Here is a 25,105-nt window from a genome sequence, read left to right as displayed (position 1 = left end):
CCACTTCAGCCACTACCCTTTTCATAAAAATGCATACGATTTTTAGTAAGACAATCCTTTCTAATTGGATATGTTATTGCCTTGTGCTTACGAACTCCAAACTAGAAAACTTGAAATGTTATGAAAGGATGATCCTTGGCTTTCTGTTCCCTTTAGTCCTCTATATCTAAGCTACGTAGCTTATCCCAAAATCTAGACACCCTTTTTCAGATGTTTTGATGGATTCACCCTATTTTGTTTATTTTTCACTCTTTTTACTTTTGTCCTTCTGTACCCAGGGCCTAAAATTGTTTTTGAATATTAATCTCTCTGCTTTCAGAGCATTGCACCCTATGCATAAAAATGTGCTATCTCCATGTATCAGGCCTAGCACTCCCTTCCTGGCTTTCATCTTTACTTGTAATAATCCAAGACCACCTCCACTCAGATTTCCTCCATTATCCTGCAACATGTACTCCAATTTAGTAAGTATATTTTTCCTATAATTCCTGATAGAAACTATAGGCACCCCCAACTCTTGGCCTTTCTAAGATCATTGCCCAACTTAGACTTCTTTTCTCTCTTCATCTTCTGCCCAATTTCCTCCTCACAACAACATCAGCTCACAAACTCTTTGCCTGTCTTGTTCACCACTGCATCCCAGCATATAGAAAATCTCTTGGTACATGACCAGCATTCAGCCAATTTATATTTATAGTCTTACAGACTTTCCCTCAAGTCCCACTTCAAAAATAATTTCCTTTTTTAACCTACACTATTTTCTTTGAATTCTTACATAACCCACATTCATCTTTATTTTTATCGGCTGATTTTAAGTTCCTGGAAGATGAAATTCATAACTTGCCTCTCTCAGAGTATCTTGAGATAATGTGAGGAAAGTAAATATCATGCTTGGGGGAAAGGTCCATAACCTAACACAAGAATGATTCATAAAATGCATTTCTCACCTACTGTTTGCCAGTCGCTATTCCAAGATCTGAGAGAGCGGCCTTCATGAACTAGAGTCTATGTCTTCACTGTTACTAGTTACGTGTGTAATCTCCATTGATACACTTGAGTTCGCTGAGCTTTGGACTCTTCTAGGAACTAAGAGGGTTATACTAAGTTCTAATGTCTCTTCTAATTGTAGGATTCTGTGAATTCTAAATATTTATCAGGAGATTGATGAGTAGTATTCAAAAAGTACTCATTACTGTCTATTTTCTATTTCTTTTAATTTATTTGTTCAACAAATGTTTATTGAATACTCCTATGTAATGTGTGTGCTAAAAACACCAGACGTACAGCAATGAGCATAATCCATCTATCTTGAAATACCCTGCTTCTCATTCCATGATGCACTTGGTGACCCAGTGACCAAACTCACTTAAATTTCTTTGATAAAAGAGTAAAATTTTGCTAACCCCTCTACCCAACTCCAGCTAGCTGGTATAATCATTCTTAATAACATAAGATATTTACTTTGGAAGAAATTTAAGCAAACAAATAAATATTCTGTACAGATGTAACTTATCTGGGGGCTTCTCAAGATCCATGGTTTTAAGCTATTGCCTGGATGACTTCTATTACAGAAAAAGTGAATGTTTAACTAGTAGTTCTGGGAGCCTTTCCCTATATAGAACTAGAGCAGCAGCTCCATTTACAAATCTGTTTTACTTGTTGAGATTATACTCCTAAATTTTTTTAATAACCCCTGTTCTAGGTAACTAACTGAAATTAAAATAAAATAACAGAATGCTATACATATAAATGTACGATGATTGGGGAATCAATGCTCAGTATGTGTTTTAATGATATCTCTAAAATGTGACACCCATTATCCTTTGATAGATCAAGGGATTGTGGTATTGAAACTCCCATAAATCCTTCAAAGAATATAGTGGTACAATATTAGATGCGTTTTTCTTGTTGTACTTGAACTTCCAGGGAGCTCCTGATGCTATCAAGTTCTTTATCATCATAGTCATCTCATCACACGTAGCAACTGATAAATTTGTAGTTAAAGAGAGCATTTTGGGGTTTTGTTTTGACATCCTTGATTACTTCTACACTGGGTTTTTCCAAGCAAAATGACTTTAAACATATTCTAGATTTTTGGTCATTGAAAAGAGGATTAAGTCTATATCACAGAAATAAAATTCATTAATGATGCTAAGGTATTTCAAAAGTAACTTTCTTATAAAGTTTCAGTCACCACCAGAAAGCATTTATGTAAAGGATTCACTATCTTATTCAGGACTTATTCAGAACTAGAAAATAATAGTGTTTTCCTTATATTGATGAAAAAGCCAAACAGTTAAGGATAGAGCCAATAAAATAAATACGGTATAGCCTATGGACACTAAAAGAAATCCAGTGGAGGATCTCCTAATACTAAAATGACTCCTTTATAAGCCAAATGTGAAATGAGCATGAAGAAAGGCATTCAGTAAGAAACACTCAGAGATAATCTTGATCATGAAATGCTTGTCCGTAAGGTATCCCACAACTCATTTCACCAACGTGTGGGAGGAACGACCTCTTTTTGGGCTTTCCCAGCCTTGATTTACTTTTTGAAAAGGAAGGATATTCTTAATCTAGCTTGAATTATGGTTTGGAAAGACTCTAATGACATTTATACCTTTTCCTCCCTATGACCTTAAAAAATGGTTTAGCTAGTGTCAGGCTTAAAAACACTCCTTCTCCCTGGAACTGTATCTAGAAGATACTGGCCAAGACATTTTCCACAAAGGGTCCTTTTACTGTGTTCATGTTGGGCTCTGACTTGAACTGTCCTTATGCCTCGGGTTCCAGCAAGCTTGTTCCCTTGCTCTGACTCTCATCTACTCACAGATGCCTTTGACCCTGTCTGTTGCAATTGTATTAGCAACTGAACCTCAAGATTTGAAAAACTAATCTTCAGCTAGTGGGACTTTTTGACAAGATTAGAAGATCTACCCAAAGTTGGATACTTTGTATAGTTTCAAAGTTGGATATAAAATGATTTTGTAAATATTCCTTTTGAATTAGCAAAATTAAGAAAATCAGTCCCACTAACCTAAGAGCTCTGGTCATCGTTTACAGCTTCTTTATCATCTGGGTAAACAAATATCATCCTCTTCCTTAAGGCACCAGATTCAGAAATAGTAAAGTTTACTCAAAGTTGTTTTTTGTTTTGTTTTGTTTTGTTTTGTTTTTTTATAGTCACAATATTCTTCTCTGTGAGGACGGGCATGCTGTGGTGGCAGATTTTGGAGGTGAGATTTCCATGAATAATAACCGAAATGACATCAGTCTATTTCTTCATTCCTAGTTGGTACCTAATATTGTATGATGAATCTGAAAATGGATTGCGCACTGACAGCTATACTTGTCTAAGTCGTTCAAATTTCAGTGACCCTGAATCTTAAAAGTATATCATTTCTTTTCAGTTTTTCCTCTTTGATATCCCCAGCTAAAAGAAAGGAAGTGAGCATTTAAATAAGAGGTTTCTTGGGGTTTCAAAATTTTAGCTGTGATTTTGACCTTGTTTTTAAAGATATTTCCTTTGACATGAATTCGTTTTCTCTCTCCCTCAGAATCAAGATTTCTACAGTCTCTGGACGAAGACAACATGACAAAACAACCTGGGGTTTGCTGCTGCTTGCATTCCCTATAATTATGAAACAATTAAAATGTGTAAACTCAGCATGAGACAAAGTGAGATGAGAGCAGCTTTAACTGAAAGCATTGTCATTGTCCCAGGGGCAGGATAATGTTTTATGTTTTTATTTTCAGTAAGCCCTCAAAAGAACTTTTTCAAGGCTCTACCAGAAAAATAGATTAGATATATATTTGGGAAAATGATGGGCAAAATAATACAGAGTTTGTTACAAATATAACTGAAAAAAGTACATGGCAAGCATGGTTAATTGGCTTTCGTTTTTAGATCTTTTCATGAAGCAGTGGAGTGAACATTTAATCGGTAACTAACTATAGAATTTGTAGTTAACCAGCATCTATTAACAACTTCTTTTCTACTTTAGCATTATAAGGCAATATGTCACATAACCAAGCATTAATGTTTAAGTAAAATGTAAGTTATATACGTTATAACATCTGAAGCAAGCATAATTGTACTCAAAATATCTGCCATTAAATTCATTACCTGCTCTCTCCTTTGCTCCCCCCACACCCCCAAAAAGTAACTTCTCTTTCTAGACTACCTGTGTTATTTAATTACCCAAGTTTGGGGTAATTTTCCATTCCTTCCTTCCCTGCTTCCACTGACTTTACTCACTTTGTTCGCATGCTTGTTTTAACCTCTCATTTTCCACGTCAGTTCAGGTCTTCATCATCTCTTTTCTGAACTAGAAGTAGGGTTCTAACTCCAGTACGCTCTTCCTGTTCATTCTCTGCAGCATCAGCTAAGTGCTGGGTATGGACAATTCACCTCCTCCTATAAACCATCAAAGATGGCCACTACCCGGGGCACCTGGGTGGCTCAGGCAGTTAAGCATCCGACTCTTGATTTCAGCTCAGGTCATAATCTCAGGGTCCCAGAATCAAGCCCCCAGTTGTGCTCCTTGCTCAGTGGGGAGTCTGCTTGGATACCCTCTCTCCTTCTTCCTCTGCCCCAGCCCCATGCACACATGCTTGCTTGCTCTCACTCTCTCTCAAATAAATAAATCTTAAAAAAAAAAAAAAAAAAAAAAGATGCCCACTACCCACAGGCCAAAATCCAACTTCATTGCCTGACAGCCTCCTGTCCTCCCAGGTCTGGCTCAGGGCCCCTCTGTGACCTCTTCTCCCACAGCAAGTTCTTTCAAGTCCCCCGTACCCCAGCACACAAGCCTCCTGGTCATTCCCCAAACATGCCATTCACCTTCATATTCCTGTGACACTGCTAGTGTGGTTTTCTCTGCCTGGATAGCCCTCCACTCCACCCCACCTAAAAGGAGTCTACTCATCTTGCAAGGCCCAGGAAATTTTACCCATTTTAAGTGCCTTCCCTTCCATTACATCCTCCCCAACATTTGATGCCTCCTCCCCATGCACTTTTCTGTCTGTGCTTTTGTGCATTTTGCACTGCTAATTTAAACTCTTATTCATTCAGTCTACAAACTTTTATTGAGGGCCTACCGTGTACCAGCCATTGTGCAAAGGGCCAGAAATGCAAAATGTAAAGAAAAGCTTAGTCCTTGATCTCAAGGAGCTCATTTTCTAATAGGGAAAACATGGTAATAAGCAGATAGATTGAAAGCAGTTTGGAAATTCAGTGGTAAATAAGGTGTGACAAAGCATCATGGGAGCTCAGGTGGGATGAATGGGAGTAAATTAGGTGTAGCGAAAACAGAAAGGAGTGGCAGGTAGAATGAACAACAGTATGAGCAAAGTCATAGTGGAGAACAAGAAATATCAGACTTCCTGGGGGAACTTCAAATAGGTTGGCATTGTTGGCATGCACTGTGTGAGGAAGAGAGAGTGAGAGATGAGTTAGAGAGGAAGGCAGGAACCACATAATGGACCATGTTGTATTGTAAGTAGGATTATGCATGCTGGTTTCCCCAGTTAGATTTCACTCATTCATCCAACAAATATTTATGGACTACTTACTAGATGCCAGACTTTCTTCTAGGAACTGGGGATATTACAGTGAATAAATTAATTTTCTTATTCCTATGGAGCTAATATTCTACTAGAAAGAGAGAGACACTGAGCAGATTAACAGAATATCTATTGGTGGTGATAAGTGTTATGAACTAAAAACAAAGCACAACATATGAATGGAGAGTAGTAGTAGGGGTGCCATTTAGGGCAAGAGAGAAAGATAACATTTGACGAGAGACCTGACCGCCAGTCATCCATGTGTGGGGAGGGGCAATACAGAGGGAACAATAAGTGCAAAGGCCCTGAGGCAGGAAAATTCTCTGTGTGTTCAAGAACAGAATGACTAGAGTGGAGTGAGCAAGAGGAGAGTGGTAAGATATGAGGTAAGGGAGGTAGGAAGAATGAGTCCTCTTTTTGACAGGACACACAGACCTGGGACATAGAGATAGCTTAATCAGTGGTTGTCAACCCCGGCTACACATTGGAATCACTTCAGAAACTCGTTTAGAAAGTATGCCACTTGAATCTAACCCCCAGAAATGCTGATTTCTTTGGCCTGGGGTTAATCTTGGGTACCTGTATCTTTAAAAAAATTTCCTCAGGAGACTCTAAAATGCATCCAGAGTGGCTAAATAAACTTTTGTTGAAAGAAATTGAATTGAATGTCACCAACAGCAAGTAATTTTTTTTTTATCCTACCAGTGTAGTCTTCAAGCACAGCACTACTCTAGATTTATTTTGAAGGCTATTTTGTGTCTTACTAGTTATGTGGCCTTGTGTAAGTTGGCTGATTACTCTATTGCTCCCCTGTGGAAAAATGGGCACATTGTATGCCTGCTTCCACTTACGCAATGTTGTGACACAATGTATCATCTGCTACATAAGTGGAGGCTATTTGGAGTGTGAAAGCTCGTGGGGAAGAATTGCATATAAGCACCATAATCAGAATAGAGATATTCTTGGAATGCTGTAATTACGCACGATTTCAAAATAAGGTAGACACTTCAAAAGAATTAGCAGCAGCCAGCTCTGCATAGAATTTCAGGAAGAGCAATAAAAGAATACTGGTATCCTTCAGTGGAAATACAAAGAAAGAAGGTGTTTGGCGAAGTTCATTTATAAGGTTATGGATCGTGAGGTTTTAGAGCTGGAAGGGCTTGCCTCCTCTGTTTTACCCTTGAGGAATCTGAGGTCCAGGAAGCATATGAGATTTGTCCAGAGCTGCCCAAACAGGCAGTGGTACAGCTAGAACTGGAATTTTCATCTCCTGACTCGAAACCTAGTGCTCTTTCCCCTAAACCACAAATAAACCAAAATTATGCATTTGCATCCCAGAATGGAAACTTATATTTAAAACCAAAAAAATACATAACTGCAAGTGAGAAGAATGTAAATAATGCCATCCAAACATGAATATAAAACTTTGTACAGAGAAAATTATAACATTTTCTAGATTTTGTTCCTGGGATATTTATTGCACAAACCGCATTCAGAAATAACACAACTGGGCAAACAAAGGAGATGTGACAGACGTGATCCTGCCAGTAAGATATCTGCTTTATAGGAATATTCTGGCCACTCCCCTAAGGTCCTTTCTCTCCTCAGTCATGAAGGCACTATTTATGCGTCTAATTTAGTGACTTCCTAAATTACAACCTGAAGATCTAAAGGAGGAAAGGTGCCTCCCACAGTGTGTGATTCACCCCCAGGGAGGCATAGAGCTCTTGGATGAGTCGTGATTGGCTATTCAGAAGCTTGTATGGCTTCTAGGGGTAAGATGCTCAGAAGTAAACAGAAAATGCTGCTGCCGTGATCATCATTTTATAAGATGCAGGGCTACTTGATGATTAATATTGTTGGAATATTTTTGGAAGAATTATGACTCTCATGATCTTCCAATGATTTACAAAATGCAATTTGTAAAAATGAGCAACAATAGTAAACCTGCTATTTATGTATAAACACACCAGTTTATTGCACAGTATAGGGCAATCAATGTTATTTTATGTGTATATCTTTTGAGAGCAATGGGAGAACACTTAAATCCTTACTAAGAAAAGCACTGTTCTACAATGGAATAACTAAACACTTGGTGAGTGACTTGTGGATGTTTCTGGACACGCAGAACCTCCGCTGGATGGCTCCTGAGGTGTTCACGCAGTGCACGCGCTACACCATCAAAGCTGACGTCTTCAGCTACGCTCTATGTCTGTGGGAACTTCTCACCGGTGAAATTCCATTCGCTCATCTTAAGCCAGGTAAGGCATCCTGCAAAGTGTCTCTGTTTTTCAGAGTTCTATGCATTTTCATGACTTCAAGAAACACTTTTTTCTAAAAATTATTACTCTTGGTGGGTTGGCAAGATGAGAATTAAGTAAACAATTTCAATTTGGTTTTTTGTTTTGTTTTGTTTCGTTTTCTTTTAAAAGATCCTATTTATTTATTTATTAATTTATTTATTTATCTGAGAGAGAGAGAGCAAAAGAGAAAGAGCACAGCAGTGGGGAGAGGGACGCAAGGTTCAATCCCAGGACCCTGAGACCATGACTGAGTGAAAGGCAGACGTTTAACTGACTGAGCCACCCAGGCGCCCCTCAATATGTTTTAAAGCATGTGCCAAATCCAGAAAACTTAATGACCTGTGTGATTTTTAAACACAGGCACACAGAAGCGTAGGTATATTTTATTAAAGTTTAAGGCGTTGATTTATCTGTGGTTAATAAAACAAGCAAATAAATGACTATGGTCAGATGGCTGGTGGGTGCAAATAATGTGGACATTGTAATACTTATTTTTTGAGATTAGATTCTAGATGCTCCTTTTTACTGTGTATATAAGGGTGAGCTGAAAGTAGCAACACATAAAAATAACCTATAAGGACTGTTTTCTGCTTGTCTCACATTATAGAAGAGAATTGCTTTTCCTAGTAATTTTGTATTACATAAATGGATACCTTCCAAAAATGGGGCTTTGTGAGTAGGAGCCTAATTTTTGGTGATAATATACATTATACTCTGTGTACATGTAGACTGTAAAGGTACAGAATCTAATCACATGAAAAATATACACATACTTGAAGTTTAAGGTAAATTTTATTTGCATCTGTCTCTTCTTTTTATTTAAGCTGCTTTTATGTCTTGTCACTCCATTTACTTATTTGTATTCACCATTAGACTGGAAATTTGCCCCCAACAATCACTCATCTGATTTATGTCTTTATAGGTTTGCCTTTTCCAGAATGTCCTAAAAATGGAATCATGTTGTTGATTTTCAATAATTCATTCTTTTTTTGTTCCTGAGTAATATTCCATTGTGTGGATGTATCTCAATTTAATTATGCATTGACGAGTTGATGATTATTTGAATTATTCTCATTTTTGGCCTACTGTGAATAAGATAACTAAAACCATTCAGGTCTTTGTGTGGATGGTTTTATTACTTTTGAATAAATATGTAAGAGATGATTACCAGATCTTATGATAAGAGTTTTTCTAAGGTGTCTGTACCATTATGGATTCCCACCAGCAGTGGATTAGAATTCCAGTTGCTACACACCCTTACCAGGACTTTTTTTTAAAGCCTGTTTAAAATAAAATATTAGCCATTTAGGTAGGTATGTAATGGTATATCATTGTAGGGTTATTTTATATTTCTCTACCAACTAATGATGTTGATAATCTTTTCACATGCTTATGTGTGTTCATACCGCTTTCTTTGGTAAAGTGTTTGTTCAGATTGCCTTATTATTTACTTGTAAGAGTTCTTAGATTCTAGGTAAAAGTCTTTCATCTACTATGCGTTTTGAAAGTATTTTTCTCTAGTCTGTGGCTTGCCTTTTCATAGTCTTGAAAGCAGTTTTTAATTTCAATGATGTATACCTTATCAGACTTTTAAATCACATTTTTTTTGTATCCTTTCTAAAATACGGTTGCATCACTGAGGCCACAAAGATTTCATCCTATGTTTTCTTATAGAACTCTTAAAGGTTTAGGTTTTATATTTATAAAATCTATTTGTGTTCTTTTTTTTTTTTTTTTTTTTTTTTTTTTGTAATGGCACAGGTATGAGCTTTTGTTATTCTTTTGTTAATTTGTTTTTTGGGAGCCTGGGTGGCTCAGTCAGTTAAGCATCTGCCTTCGGCTTAGGTCATGATCTCAGGGTCCTGGGATGGAGCCCTGTGTCATATTGGGCTCCCTTCTCAGCCCTCTCTCTGCAGCTCCCCCTCCTTGGGCTCTCTGTCTCTCTCTCTCCCTCTCTCAAATAAATAAATAAAATCTTTTAAAAAATTCTTCGTAAAAAAATTTGTTTTTTAAAATGGATGTTTAATTTTCCAGCATGATTTGTTGAAAAAAACTTTCCTATCTCCATTAAATTATTTTGGTACTTTGTCAAAAATCAATTCACCATATATGTGTATTTATTTTTGGACTCTGTTCCGTTGATATATGTCTACCCTTACACTAATACCATATTATATTGAAAGGTTACAGTTAAGTCTTGAAATCAGGTTATGTGAATCCTTCAACTATGTTCTTCTTTATAAAAACTGCTTTGGCTCTTCTAGGCTTTTTGCTTTTCTATGTAAATTTTTTAAATCAACTTATTTCTACCAAAAAAAAAAAAAAGAGCCCACTGGAATTTTGGGTAGATTACACTGAGTTTCTAGATCAATATGGGAAGAACTGACAACTTAAGCATACTGAATCTGCCAATCAGTCCACATGGTATAGCCTTCCCTTCAGTTAGGTCTTCTGTAATTTCTGTCATAAGTGTGACTGTAGTTTGTGGCATAAACCTTGCACATTTTTTTAGACTTATCTCTATGCATTTTGTGTTTGATACTATTATACATGTTGTATTTTAAAATTTCAATGTCCAGTGGTTCTTTGCTAGAAGAGAGATATAATTAATTTTTAAACATCAACCTAGTTTACTCTACAAAGTTGTTAAATTCACTTACTCATTCAAGTAGCTTTTTTCTACATTCTTTGAGATTTTCCACATAGATGATTTTGTGGTCTGTTAATAAAACTTTCTTTTCAATCTGTATGTGCTTTTATATCTTTTTCTTGTCTTCTTGCACAAGCAAAGACTGATGAACAAAAATGAACAAAAAACAGAAGTGATGAGATATATACCTCAAATCTATCTCCTTCTCAAAATTTCACCCACCAACATGCTAGTCAAAGCTGCTGTTTTTGTCACTATAACTCCTGCAATAGCCATTTGACTTCTTTCCCTTCATTCTGCCGCCCTTCCTCTCCACTCCTTATAGAGCTACTGGAATGGTGTTTAAAAAACATAAAACCAATTATGTTACTATTGCTTAAAATCATCCAATGGCTTCCTGTGTCCTTAGGATTAAATCTCAAAGTTATTAACAGGCCCTACACCACTCTACGTGTTTCTGTACTTCCAACCTTGCTCAGATCATTTCATGTCCTGTGCTCCAGCCACTGTAGCCATCTTTTGCTTCCTTCAGTGTGTCCCATTTCTTCTGGCCCTTTTATAAACTTTTCCTCTGGAAATGCAGTTGGTGATGACTCCACAAAGATTACTGTGAGGATCAGATGAAATGATATTTGTGACGGAACTTTGTAAACTGAACACTCTCTGCAACTGTTAAGATGAGAGATGAGGGCAAAGTGTAACTAACACAAGATCAGGACCTCCTAGGATGCTATATTCGTGTGGCACTCGTCTCCAGAAAGCCCATATAAAAACTCCAGTCATCCTTGACTTCTCTTTCTTCTTTTGCTTTTTCCTCCTGTTCTTCCTTTCTTGTTCTCATTCATTTCCTTATTTTCAGTCCTACTTTCTAAATATCTCCTGAATCTTTCCACTTATCTTCCTCTCCACTGCTACTTCCTTATTTTGCATAGAATTCTGCATGGTATCTTAAATGGTGTCCTCATCTCCAGGTTTTCTCATCATCTTCTTTTCACCAGTTGCCATACTATAGCTAGGTTTAGCTTTCTGAAAACTCAAGTTAGATCATCTGGCCTCCGGTATTTAAAATCTCCAATGTTTTCCCTTTGCTCTTAAGATAAAAACAAAGTTTCTTGAAACAGTCTACAAAGCCTCACACTTATACATTCCTTCTTTCCTCCCCAGGTCTACCTCTTGCCACTTCCAGTCTCTCATCTATGTTCCAGCCACAGGGCACTATTTCTTTTCCCCAACATGGCTTGTTTCATCTCACTTCCCTGTCTTTGCACACATTAGTCTCTTTGAGACATTCTTGCTCACTTTCCATCATATGATCCCTAATTAATTTTTAGATCTTAGCTTAAATATCACTTCTTCCCAAAACATCTTCTGTAATTCTCTAATATTGAGTTAATGCAGTCTCCTCCATGCCCCAAGTCATCATTTATTATAGTATTTATCATATTTTACTCATACAGTTTTGGAATTTTCTTTACTTCATTATCCCTTGCTAATTATACAGTGAATATTTCGAAGAGATAAGATCGCTTCTGTCACGGACCCCCCAGAAATATTTACCCTTTTTAGAGAGAGAATATTATAAAATCAAACAGTTAAAAGTCTTGCCTACGAATAACTTGATTCCAATATCCCAGATATTAGAATTTATAGTACTTTATTGGAAAGAGAGTTGGTTTATGATAGATGTTGAATTTTTTAAAGTTGGACAGTGACCATGCATCAAGAAATGAGACTGTTTATATCATTGCACTGGTTAGGCAATCTAGCATATGTTCAGCAATAAATTATGTGAAGCATCAGATTCAATATAAGCTACATATTAGCCATTTACAAAGAGGAACAAATCCATGACTACAATGTATGACAGCATTATCAATTATGGTAGTAGCAACATTACACACGGCTCATCCTTCTGGATTTAGTAGTACCCTATCTCCTGGGAGAAATAGAAAAGTGGAACACAAAGATTGGCATTGATTCCTATGCAAGTGATGGGTATGCATTAAGAACTTGAAGTTAGAGTCTCTTTTGCATAGGATATGTTCAAATTAACCTTATAATCTCAGGTTTAGAAAGAACCAAAAAAGCCATCACATCCAGCATTCGATGGGTACCTGAGACCAAATACCCAAAGGGCAGGAGGAAATAGGCAAATGCTCTACACAAGACAGTGTGATGGACAGGAAATCACATGCTCTGACTCCAGGGGAATAGCTGCTACCCAGTTCCAGCCAAATAGTGCCATGCAGGAATGCAGAGATCACTGCTCATTGTTACCATATAAAATAATCTCTGTGTGTTTGTGTAGAAATCTAAAGGTTTGGGGCACCTGGGTGGTTCATTCGGTTAAGACTCTGACTCTTGATTTTTGCTCAGGTCATGACCTCGGGTCATGAGATCAAGCCCCGTGTTGGGCTCTGCACTGGGTGTAAAGCCTGCTGAAGATTCTCTCTCTCTCCCTCTCCCTCATGCCTCCATGCATGCACTTTCGAAAGAAAGAAAGAAAGAAAGAAAGAAAGAAAGAAAGAAAGAAAGAAAGAAAAAAGAAAAAGTCTAAAGGTTTTTAAATGTTGGCAATTGATTCAACTTTTAAGAAAGCATTTTTCAGGCTAACACCATATGGGCTAAAGAGAATCAGCATAATGTGTAAGAACATGAGCCTTGTAACTGTATGCGAGGTACTTAACCTAGCTATACTTCACTTTGTTTTTAAAATGGGGGTAATAATAGGACCTACCTCAAAAGATTGGAATGGTGACTGGGAATTGGAAACATTCAATAAATATTAACTATTATTATTCTCGTTAGGCTATCATTGAGTGCTCCTCTGGCTGGGAACTGTGCTAGAGTTAAGAGGAAAACAAAGAATAGGGCATTTCTCAAGCCCTCATAGTACAGAGCAGAGGTTAAGTCCCAACTAGACAGAAGCAGACTGCTAAAGATGCTCCCTGGAGGAGTCTCCTGCCCAAACCGTGGAAAATGGGAAGATGGTATCAGAGAAGGAATCTGAGAAGAGATGATCCGTGCACTTCAAAAAGATGAAAACTAATTAAATAGAGAAATAGTGGGGAGGTAGAGAAGGAGTTCCAACAGAAAGCAGTAGTGGCAAGGTGCAGAGGCATGAGAGAGACGCAAATAATTCAGCAGGGATGAATCAGAGAATACAAGGGAATCCATCACAAGACACATGCTGTAAATGTCAACCTAGAGCTAGGTGGTGAAGGGCCTTGTGTGTTCACAGTGAAAGTCACGGCAAGAGTTTAAGCAGGGCAATAATACAATGCTATTATTGTTTTCAAATGCTCCCTCTTGCTACAAAGCAAAGTCTGGATTGAAGAGGCTTGAAATCAGGGTCGAGGAGACCAGGTTGTCTAGATAAGAATGTATAAAACCTTAACTAGGGTTGTGGCTTAGGAGAGGCTGGTTGTGGGAAATTTGAATGGGACTTACCCACGGGTTGAGGTGGGAGCACAAGGGAGAGGGAGGAGTCAGGGATAACTTCCAGGCTTCTGGCTGAGCCAGCAGGAGGATGATGGATCCAGGGAGAAAGCAGATTTGTGAGAGAAGTGACAAGATTAGGGAGAGAAGAAGCCAAGGTGTGAAGCCAAGCAGAGAGAGAAGAACCAGGCAAGATGAAAAAGGAGCTGGTATGACCTGGCAAACAAGAGCTGTACTGGATACATTTCAGAGAAAGAAACCAACACCTGCTTCCCAGATTTTATGCCTCTCCTGGGTCTGTCTCCTCTGATATATCATGAAAAACTAAAGAAGACATCTAGGATAAATTAATCCATCAATATGTATTTTATCCAATACCATTCCCTTATAACCAGGTACCAAATTTTGTGGATCACTTTCAGATTATAGTTTGAGGCCAAAGAAGAAAGCCTCTTGTTTTCCTTTTCCTATGTGATGCCAGCTGGTTCACAAGGAGACTCAACTCTGTGTCCTGGGATTCCTTAATGCCAAGCTGTATCTAAGTCTCGGATGCGGCAGCAAATTAAGAACATCTGCCAATTCATTCTAGCCAGATTTTGGTGAGACTTCATATTGAGGTTTTAACTCAGAGTTGCAAACTGTAATATTGGGGCCAAATATGGCTTGCAAATTTTTTTTCTTTCACATATGATTGTAAAAAAAATAAGAATTTAAGTACATTTAGAGACACGGTTATATCACAGGATCCCATATTTGTAGCCATTTGTGTTTGCTACCCTGTTTAAATATTAGATGATTATGTTCTTTCTCCATATATGATTAGGACCCTAAGGCATCCTAAATATAATAACCTTAAAAGGCATAAGCACGCTGATGATGTGGACTACACTTTGACAAGTGATAAGAAAATAGGAGTGAACTAAAGTTCTGAAATCCTGTGTTTGCTGTGCTAATCTTCATCAGTTTATCACTGAGAAGAGTAGAGCCAGCCAATCACTACACAGATCACTGGAAAGATCAAATCGGTCCAATGGATGGTGATATTTCTATGAACATAGCTGATATTAACATTCCAATACTTCATTACACTGACAAAGATTGCAATGAGAATAGACACTGGTGCAAATTAATCTATTCTTCTGACAGTCTGTAATGAGAATGGGATGTGGTTTAAAAAATTAAGCCATTCTTAGTGCAGTCTCAAGATTGCAATCTCATGGTCTCTCTCAGATGCTATATGCTCTGGTGATACATCATTGAAAAGTGTCAGTTTAACAAAGAATGTGTCTCAGCTCTTGCTGGGAGAGTGGTCCGCATTTGCTTTGTTTCACCACAGCCCAACCCATAAAAACAATGAGGTAGAATCAATTGTGTTTTTTTAAAACACACATACACACAATCAAAACTGAAAAAAAAAGAAAATAAAACCAAATAAAAAACATCCTAGCAGTTTTATCTTAGTCAAAGCTTACAAGTAAAATATTGTACTTTATTGCTCTTTCTTTATACGAATGCCTAGATTTATTTTTATAAAACATAAGAGTGATAGCTTAATTTAGGAATTCAGAATCTACTACCAATTTATCCACAAGCAATGTAGCCAATTAAATTCACCATGAAGAGCTGCATAGACATCCTCTGCACAGTGGCCATGTTACATTATGAGCTGGGGCTGGTGACAGATGAGATGGTTTGTAGCCTTGTAATTTGCAGTAACTCAATGCAATCTTTTACTTGGTATTCATACTCCCAAAAAACCTCAAAAGGAACTATGACTTCTGGTCAAACAGAACAGAAAATACACAATGTTTTTGGTATCCAGTTCTCTCGATTCAGACTAAAAGGGATCAGTGGATGATAATAATTACAGCAACAGCAGCAAACACTTATTGAGAACCAACGATGTGCCAGATGCTCTCTGTACACTAGCTCCTTTAATTCTAACAATAACCTGTGGTTTAGGTTCTATTAGGATAAGATATATGCTCAACATCACACGCTAGTAAGAGGGACGTCAAGACTTAAGTGCATGGGGGCGCCTGGGTAGCGCAGTCGTTAAGCGTCTGCCTTTGGCTCAGGGCGTGATCCCGGTGTTCTGGGATCGAGCCCCACATCAGGCTCCTCCGCTGGGAGCCTGCTTCTTCCTCTCCCACTCCCCCTGCTGTGTTCCCTCTCTCGCTGGCTGTCTCTCTCTCTCTTCAAATAAATAAAAATAAAATCTTTAAAAAAAAAAAAAAAGACTTAAGTGCATGGCTCCTTATCCCCAAAGCCCATGCTTATCGCCATTACATGTGTCCTCATTGTTTCATCTTACATGGACAAAAATTAAAACTCACAGAGGCAAATTAGCTTAATTAGGATCTCTCACAGAGTTAAAAGCAAAGCCAAACTGGAAATTAGGTCCCCAAATTTCCTTGTTAAGGGCATTTCTTAATTGTCATATTGTTTCAGTTTATAGAAGCCCCTTCCCAAATGTTCTGAAAAAAAGATAAGACTATGAGCTACATATGCTACCAGATCTCAGTAATGTACCTAATTATGTCATAATTTAATATTAAACTAAACATAGTCATCCTACAGTGTTTCTTGGTGACTAGGCTTTATGCTCTGTCCTAAAGACATAATAATGAGCAAGATATTAATTGGCATTAATCCATAATCCTTATTTATTTGTACAATAAATGTTTACTGAGTCGTCTATACCATGACCTGTATTATCTCCAGTGAAATCATATTTTGAACTACCTCATTTATTGATTCATTTGGTGCATATCAGTTGGGTGCCTACTAATTTCCTGTCATCATGCTAAGCACAGGAGATACAATGGTGAAAGATACAGTTCCTGAGATCAAGGAGCTTGTGATCTATTTACAGAGGCAAGAGAATAAATAGGCAATCCAGTATAATGTAATATATGCTATTGCAGTACCAGGTGCTGTGGGAGTACATAGGACAGGCACCCAGAGACAGTTCATTAAGCTAAGACCTAAGGGACACTAGATGTAACGTAGGAAAAGAGGGTATGAAAGAGCATTTCAGGAAAAAGGGATCACCTCTCTGAATTTGCGACTGACATAAAAAGCAGGGACTTTCCAGTCCAGTAATTCATCTCTTTAATAATTACTCATCCGTTTACCAAATTTTAGTAAAAAGCCTAACACTTTATGTTTTTCTTAGCTTATTATCAAGCATTTACATGGAATGTTCGGTACATTTGATCACATGAATAAGTGAATGAAGGTTATCACATGTTCTGAATGCCTGTTGACGATCTCTAGTCATATCCTTTTTTTCTTGATAAAGTATTAATAAACAATAAGGAACTTGAATCCACAAATCAATACCATGGTTATATAAACTTTTGAGGCTGACTTACAAAATCTTGTTTAAGTCTCATTCAGGATAATGAGAGTGGAAAAAATCTATGCTCTAGAATTGTGCAGTCCACTATGGAAGCTACTAGACACACATGGCTATTTAAATTTAAATTTATATTAACTGAAACTGAAGCAAAAATTCAGTTATTCAGTCACACCTTTTTAGTGCTTAATAGCCACATTTTAAGTGCTTAATAGGCGCGTGCTACCATGTTGAACATTGCAGAACATTTCCCTCATTGTAAAAAGTTCTATGAGACAGTCCTACTCTAAAATCTAGATTACAAGTTTCACTATATCATTGGTAATTGTCACAGGGCTGAAGAAATGGTAGGTGCTCAATAAATAGTTATTGATATTTTTAAATTTAGCCTTATTCTCTTTTAATACCAAAGTTTCACTTGTAAAAGTAGAAACCAATATGTACATACATCATTTAATATATTTTATGTAGCAATCAAGGTAAAAAATTTGATTAATGGGCTGACACTCTCTTTCCTGAATCTGGAATACCAGAAAATTTCCCAGCTGTTGGTGTAGCATGGCCACTTAGGCAAGACTGACAAAGTAATCTCAAAGGTGACAAATCTCAATTCCATGACCCCTCATGTTGCATTGCCCACTTTCTGGCGGAGGTGGTAATGAGTAGTATCACTGCCAAGAATGCACAAAGCAAAAGGGAGAAGGAGATGCCAAGGCCTTGCAGAATCTACTTTGAATAATGAAGAATTAAATATCATTCATCTTAAACTGATTTTCTAGACACAGTGCCAAGAAGCAAACAAGTAACTTTATAGACTTGATATCAGAGTCTAAAAAGGTTTCAGAGGAGACATTTGGCACCTGCATCTGAGTTTAACTCACTTTATGAATAGTCCCTCCCCACCCATTAGGATATGTATAATTAGCTTAAATGTGTTCACTACGCTGGCTTATGTGCTTATCACTGCACCAGCTCAACAATATCCAAATGGTCATAAGGTGAAAAAGTAGAGTTTGAAGATCTATGATCATTAAGCATTAGTTAATTTGTTTGCTTATTTATTTACCTCATTCCAAAAAGAATTAAAAGTAGTCAAGAGTAGCCAATGGGAGAAACCTAACACACCTAGTTTTTTGTGACACAAAAGATACATTTTTAAGTCATGTTAAGTTTGCTAACTACGTTTTGACGGTCTATTATTTCTTTGTTTTCTTAGTGTCAGCAACTATAACTGTTGTTGATGGTGGCTAGAAACCGTTGGCAAATGTAGCAATGCAAATATTCTAAAATGGCATTGAAAACAAAAGCAGAAATGGAATTCCTGACTCTGCCCTCAACCTGGAACCATTGTGCAATTAGAACTGCTCTTGCAAGGAAATATCAAAATACCAGGCAGGCAAAGAAAATGAATTTAAAATTTTAAATACAAATAACCAATAAATATTTGGGAAAATATTAAGCCTCACTATTCATCAAAGAACAAAATTTAAACAACAAGAAATGAGCTGATATATTTACCTCTCATATTAGCAAAAGCTTTCATAAAATGAGAAAGCCTAATACTGGTGCAGGTGTAATGAAAAATCTCTCACACATTGGCGACTGAGAGTATGAGTTAGTCCAATACTTTAGAAAAACAGCTTATCAGTATGTATCAAATGTCTTCAGTTATGTCCTTTGACATGTTCATCTCAGCCCTCAAATATCATAGTATGTGAAACTGGGAAAGCCATATTGAAGAAGATATACTTTGGAGTTTATGCCCAAATTTGAACAACCTAAAATTGAGGAATGATTAAGTAAATCATACAGAATATAGAGTCACTAAAAGTGTGTTAACCTCAACTTTTAATAACTTGGGAAAATGTTGATATTTAGAGGAAAAATATAACATAATCATATATTGGATTGGGCATGAGCTCAATGTTAGAAACAATATATAAGAAATACTCAAAATATTTTAACAATTGTCTTTTCTGAATAAGATTTTATTCTAATTATGTTTCTAAAATTCTACAGAAAACAGGTATAAATGTTACATTTGTCAAAGTTAGATCATAATTCTGACTTGATCCATAAAGCAAAATGTTGATTAAGTTACATTACATATAATTTCACTAAATTAGTAGATCTATAAACAGAAGTGAATTGGAGCAAACTTAGTGTAGGAGAGGCAGTAGTTATGTAGGTCATATCACAAAAGTTATTAAGGTACAAACAGATGTTGATGACATCACAACCTAGAAGATAGGAAGTCAACATCCTGGGACTTCAGCCTCCCACTGATGCAGAGCAATTTTTCTGAGGACTAAGAAGAGCTTCAGGTGTTGTTTACAAAGTATTTTCAACGTGAAGTGGTTGAAGAGAGCATGGAATCTGGAACGAGAGGCTATACCAATCACTAATTATATTTAATTTTTTCACAAATTAAAAACTTGTTACACACACACATACACAGAGAGAGAGAGAAATACCTACTTTGAATGATTGTTAGGAGGTTTGAAAAAGCTTATGTATGTATCTACCATGTTGCCCGATACAAAATATGTTCAATAAAAGTAGCTATGAATTTGGTTTCCAAGAGAGTGACAGAAGTCACTGGCTGCAGAACAGGGAAACATACAACAGTCAGAAATCTACAGCGAAGTTCCAAGAATCACAACACCATAATCAGGAGTTTGAGACGAGCAATATTCAGAAATCCAAGCAGACAGGTAACACTAAGGAGATCAGTCAAGGGGTGGTATTAGCTAAAATGATGGGTTTGAAGTATCTAACAAAGTTTAGCAAATAATAACTACTTTATTAATATTAAATCTTAAAATCCCAATATTCTTGTAACCAGTCAAGGTATTTAAGCTTAAAAAATAGTCTATTTTGCCCAAGTGATAGAGGTGCTTTCCGAACTGCAGAGTTCAGTGGCACCCCATGTTTTGCTAAGTACAGTATAAGCTCTTTGGCCTGGGATTTACAACATTGTACAGTCTGGTCCAATTTGCCTTTCAGTCCTTACTTCCTATAACATCACATGTATACCCTGTACTTCAGACACACACACCAAACTGGTTGCTATTTGTATGTTCTTTTGTATGCTTCTTTGATCCTGTTTATGTTCCCTCGGCTCACAATTTGTTGAATGAACAACTGAATGAATGGTCAATTATAAAGATAAACTTATAGTATCAAATTATCCAACATTTTGTTGAAGCATTAAAAAAAAAAACCCAGCATAGAGCTATCTTTGAATCTCTGCTAATGTTGCACAGATTGATTTTTGATGACTTTTTGTTGTCTGTTCATATGTTTCTTGAAGTAACTATGTGAATTGTCGGAACTGACATGATCATTTGGTCCATAGCGGCTGCTGCAGCTGACATGGCTTACCACCATATCAGACCTCCCATTGGCTATTCCATCCCCAAGCCCATATCGTCTCTGCTGATGCGAGGGTGGAATGCATGTCCTGAAGTGAGTAATTTTTATTTCCTCTTAGAAAATGTGTTATGGTCAAAATCTGTCACAAATAGTGTAACTCCAAAGTCTACTTTCAGTGTGTATTTTAAGACTGTCAAGGCAGGAAGACTGATTTGCCTTCTGCTCTTTAGTCTCTAATTGCCTCAAGAAGTCTGAGTATCTCATATTTCTTTGCCGCGGCTCTCTGATTTTGAAATGTTTCTCATAACTGATTAGCAAAAGAGAGACCAGGGTGTGACAGATGACTCACAGTCTCATCTCAGCTGCAATTTTATTAACTACGCTTGAACCATACTTAGTCATTTTCTGAAGAAAGAAGTTTGGCACAAGATGGATTTGTGTTGGCTTTTCACTATGAGGCAGGCCTTCAGGCGAAGGCCCCATGACAAGTGGTCTTTAGTAGCACTGGCTCAAGCAGGAGGCCTAAGGCCTAGTCCTAGCCCTTCCCTAAATCTTTAAGTGGTTATGTGATAAAGTGGTTGAGAGCACTGATGGAAGGATCGATGCTATGAAAGGAGTAAGTAAAGGGGGGTATGTAAACAGTGAAAAAAAATTTAAATATGATCATAGACCTAAGAATATTAAGAGTTACACTCATATGATCCCAGAATGAAATCTCAGACCTCTTGTCTACAGGAAAGGACTCTTCTTATCTGTGCCAGGCATTTTGATGTCTACTTTGTTCTCAGAGAATGACAAAGGAGGAAATTCCACAACTTCTCTCCTGATAACATGGTTTAGTACAAGGTCTAAGACTCTCCCTGCCAGCATGTCTTGTCGTCTGTTGAAATCCTTGTGTTCTGACATCAGTCCACATTGATTCTTCTGCTCTGAGTAGAGGGAATTAGTTCACATTAATTCACAAAAGTGTAACTGTTGTTAACCCAGGAAGTACCTCACCAAAGGAGAAATAGAATAAGGCCCAGTCCAGATCTGGAGCAGAAAAAGCAAAGTTCCCCACTTCTTTTTTCTAAAGGCAAAACCCAAACCAAGTCATCACCCAATCCTCCAAATGTACATGGAGACTCTTAAGAAGAAAAATAAAGATTATTAAGGCACGTGGACTGAGTAGTCTCAAAAGAAATAACCTCTTCTCCTGACCATCCCATTCGATAGATTACGTATTTATTGGTGTTGAATCTTCTCTCACTACCAGAAAGCAGGGACTTTTTTGTTTTGTTTGTTTGCTGCTATAACCCCAGCACCTAGAACCATACCTAATAAATGTTCAAAAATATTTGTTGAGTAAATGAACGAGTACCACTATTGCTTATCAAAGCCTCCAACCCCTCGTCTGAATTTCAGTGTCCAAAAATATTTTGTCTTAAAAATTATGACTTAAAATAGTTTGGAAAAAGCTTTCCTTATTTTTCAGTATGAACCTCAGGCATATTTTCTAGGAATAAGTGTATCAAAAAAGCTAATCTGGAATTTCCTTCTTTCTTTGGTGTGTATAACATAAAGTATAGCACCAAAAACAGTTGAGGAAATCCCTTTTGCTTTTATTAATGGACGCTTCGTGATTTGGAAGTTTCCATTTGGAGACAAAAGCAAGTTATTAGCAACTTCTAAAAGCACCTCTTGGGGGTAGAATGGATGTCACAAATAACAGGTTAGGAAATAAGAGAAACAGGTTAGGGCCAAAGGACGGTACATTTAAAGTTTTAAAAAAATACTAAGAGCCCCAAAATCAAGTGGTTAGTGGGAAAGTTTTTGTTTGTTTGTTTTTTAAAGATTTTATTTATTTATTTGACAGAGAGAGACAGCGAGAGGGAACACAGGCAGGGGGAGTGGGAGAGGAAGAAGCAGGCTCCCAGGGGAGGAGCCTGATGCGGGGCTCGATCCCAGAACGCGGGGATCACGCCCTGAGCCGAAGGCAGACGATTAACGACTGAGCCACCCAGGCACCCCCGGTTAGTGGGAAAGTTTTATTGCTAGGTGGCAAAACCAATCAGCCCAGGGCCTGGGCTCTGAGAATGCAGTTCAGGGAGAAGGATGGGGGAAAAGCATAGCAGGAAGCAAAGTCTCTGACTAGCCAGCCATATCTGGGCTTGCCAGTCAGGTGGGCCCTGGCTTAGCTGTGGTTTCCATCTCAGCATTATGAAGTTGAGCTGCTGGATGTGACGTGCCCGCGACATCATCACAGTGCCCAGTAAGGTCTTCACTGTGTGAGTAGGCTCAGTGGTGAAGAAAAGGGAAACAATGGGCTAGTTTTCATTCTTTCCTTCGACAATGATTTATTGAGTCTCTACTATACACAGCCCCAGGAACAAGTGCTGGGGATTCAGTGGAGATGTGCTCTCCATGGAGCCTCAGTAAGGCCTAGTAGCCAAACGGGGATTAATTGAGTAAACACATGATTTTATAGTTACAAACCAAAATGAGGAAAACAAGATTAGATGAGAATGCGTACTAAAGGAATTGGCCAGTGAAGGACAGATAGCGTAGGTCAGGAAAGGCTTCCTGGAAGAAGTGACACTTGAACTGAGATCACAAGCATAATTAGGAGTTGCTGAATAAAGGGGGTTGGTGAGAGAGAAAAACAGTCCAAGCAAAGAGAAGTTGTGTAAATTCACTGAGAGAAAGGACACAAGGGAAGGACTTATTAGTTATGAGAACATTGTAGCCACTGAGGGATTAGATCTCTACACCATCATTTGAAACAAGTTCATCTTTAGATCTGAGACACCAACACCATGCTCTCCCGGTCCTTGCTTTCTAGGTTATCAACTTCACTACTCATTCCTTCTTTCATATTTGTCTTTGCCTCACTCCTTGAATTTGAACCACATTATTATCTCCTATATATGTCTTCTTAGTCGAGACCTACAAAGATAGAAGAGGACAGTGAGAACAGCGGCCTATAGGAAATGGAAAATGCTGGTTGGAAAACAGTGAGAGGTGGAAAAAGTCCTGTTAGATCAGATTTTGGAAAGCTTTGGAAACCAGGATAGGGAAGTTGGATATGAGATTCCAGGCAATTGTGTTTTTGTCTCTAAAGCAGTGCAGAAGTATGATGAAAGTAATTTTTTTTTTTGGAAAATTCATGTGAATTTGGTATGAAAAGATTTGATAACTTAAAGAATTATACGTGGTTCCTATAGTGAGACAGGCACTGAATTATCTTCTAGTGTGATTGGGATAGTCGAGCATTGTTTCTTAATGTGCGGGCTGCATATTACATACTCCAGTTTACCCAGGAATATTTCTCAAGACAAAGATTCTGAGGCCCCATTCTAAAGCTACTGCATCAAAATGTCTAGGATGGAGCCTGGGACTTTGCATTTAGCAAGCACGTCAGGCGATCTGTGCCCAGCAAAGGCAGAGAGCTAGTGGGCTGAAACAGAAACCAAAGACACTGAAGTCAGAGAGCATTCCAGCTGGGCTGCTATTGCATTAATCCAGTTGATTACAACACAAAGACTACAATGGTTACCATGGGGATTCAGGAGCAAGGGTAAACTTGAGAACTACTTCAAAGGAAACAACGTCCTAAGAAGGTGAAATTCTGGATATACGAAATGGAAAAGAGGCAGTAGCCCAGGAGAGCTGTCATCCCTGCCTTCTGAGAATCAGCTAGTGACCAGAGTACTCCCAAGGCCGTTAGGTATCAGGGATATTGTTGGCAGTGAGAGAACAAAGCCAAGCAGTCTGCCGTAAGGCAAAGGTGCTTTAAAAAAAAGAAAGAAAAAAAAAAGCATAGAAAAGAAAAAATAAAGATTGCTACCAAGAGATAAAAAAAAAAAAAAAAAAAACCAACCTGGTCTACAAAACTAAGGGAACTGTCAATTAGAATAAAGTTATTGTGCAAGAAGTTGGCATAGATGCTCTTCTCACCTTAAAGGCGCTTAACCAAATGAAGTGGGATCAGGGGAGGCAGACAGATGGCATAGGAGCTAAGCTCAGGCAGAGAGGCTGAACAAAAATAGAGGGGAGAGGAGTTGGAGTTAAAAGCAAGGAAATTTTGAATCCAGGGAGAAAACAGAAAGAAGAGAGGGAATAAGGTTAGGGAGTTTCAAAATAAGAAAGTTACATCATTTGCTGGCAATTCTGAATAGGAAAGAAAACAGAAGATAGGCGGGGTGGGGCGTGTAAGCAATATTTACATTGTTCTATAGTCTTTTAGGCTGTACAATATTGCCGAATGTAGATATAAAGATCCTGTTATATAAAAATATATTAGACTCTACATAAATATATAAAATATGTAAAAATATATTAGATACAGAGGAAGAGAAAGTACTACCTTTTTTCCCACGAGGAAATGTAAAATATAATATTCTATACCATGAAGGTATGCTTTCGATGTTTTAC

The 25,105-nt window shown here is 37.7% G+C and overlaps 1 protein-coding gene across 3 annotated transcripts in view; it reads left to right on the top strand.

Annotated features, from left to right (window-relative positions):
* Window positions 1–25,105, top strand: part of TNNI3K (TNNI3 interacting kinase) — a 308,994-nt gene that overhangs the window by 210,167 nt on the left and 73,722 nt on the right. For all 3 annotated transcript variants that reach the window (XM_044383733.2, XM_057310556.1, XM_057310557.1), the window contains 4 exons: window positions 3,184–3,236; window positions 3,558–3,610; window positions 7,694–7,826; window positions 20,676–20,785. In XM_044383733.2, coding sequence (XP_044239668.1) covers window positions 3,184–3,236; window positions 3,558–3,610; window positions 7,694–7,826; window positions 20,676–20,785 — 349 coding nt within the window. The remainder of the gene's footprint in view (window positions 1–3,183; window positions 3,237–3,557; window positions 3,611–7,693; window positions 7,827–20,675; window positions 20,786–25,105) is intronic.

This window comes from Ursus arctos, unplaced genomic scaffold (assembly GCF_023065955.2).
Source record: "Ursus arctos isolate Adak ecotype North America unplaced genomic scaffold, UrsArc2.0 scaffold_12, whole genome shotgun sequence".
Lineage (NCBI taxonomy): Eukaryota > Metazoa > Chordata > Mammalia > Carnivora > Ursidae > Ursus > Ursus arctos.
Note: the sequence above shows the minus strand (reverse complement) of the source record. Positions and strands in the feature narration are given on the sequence as shown.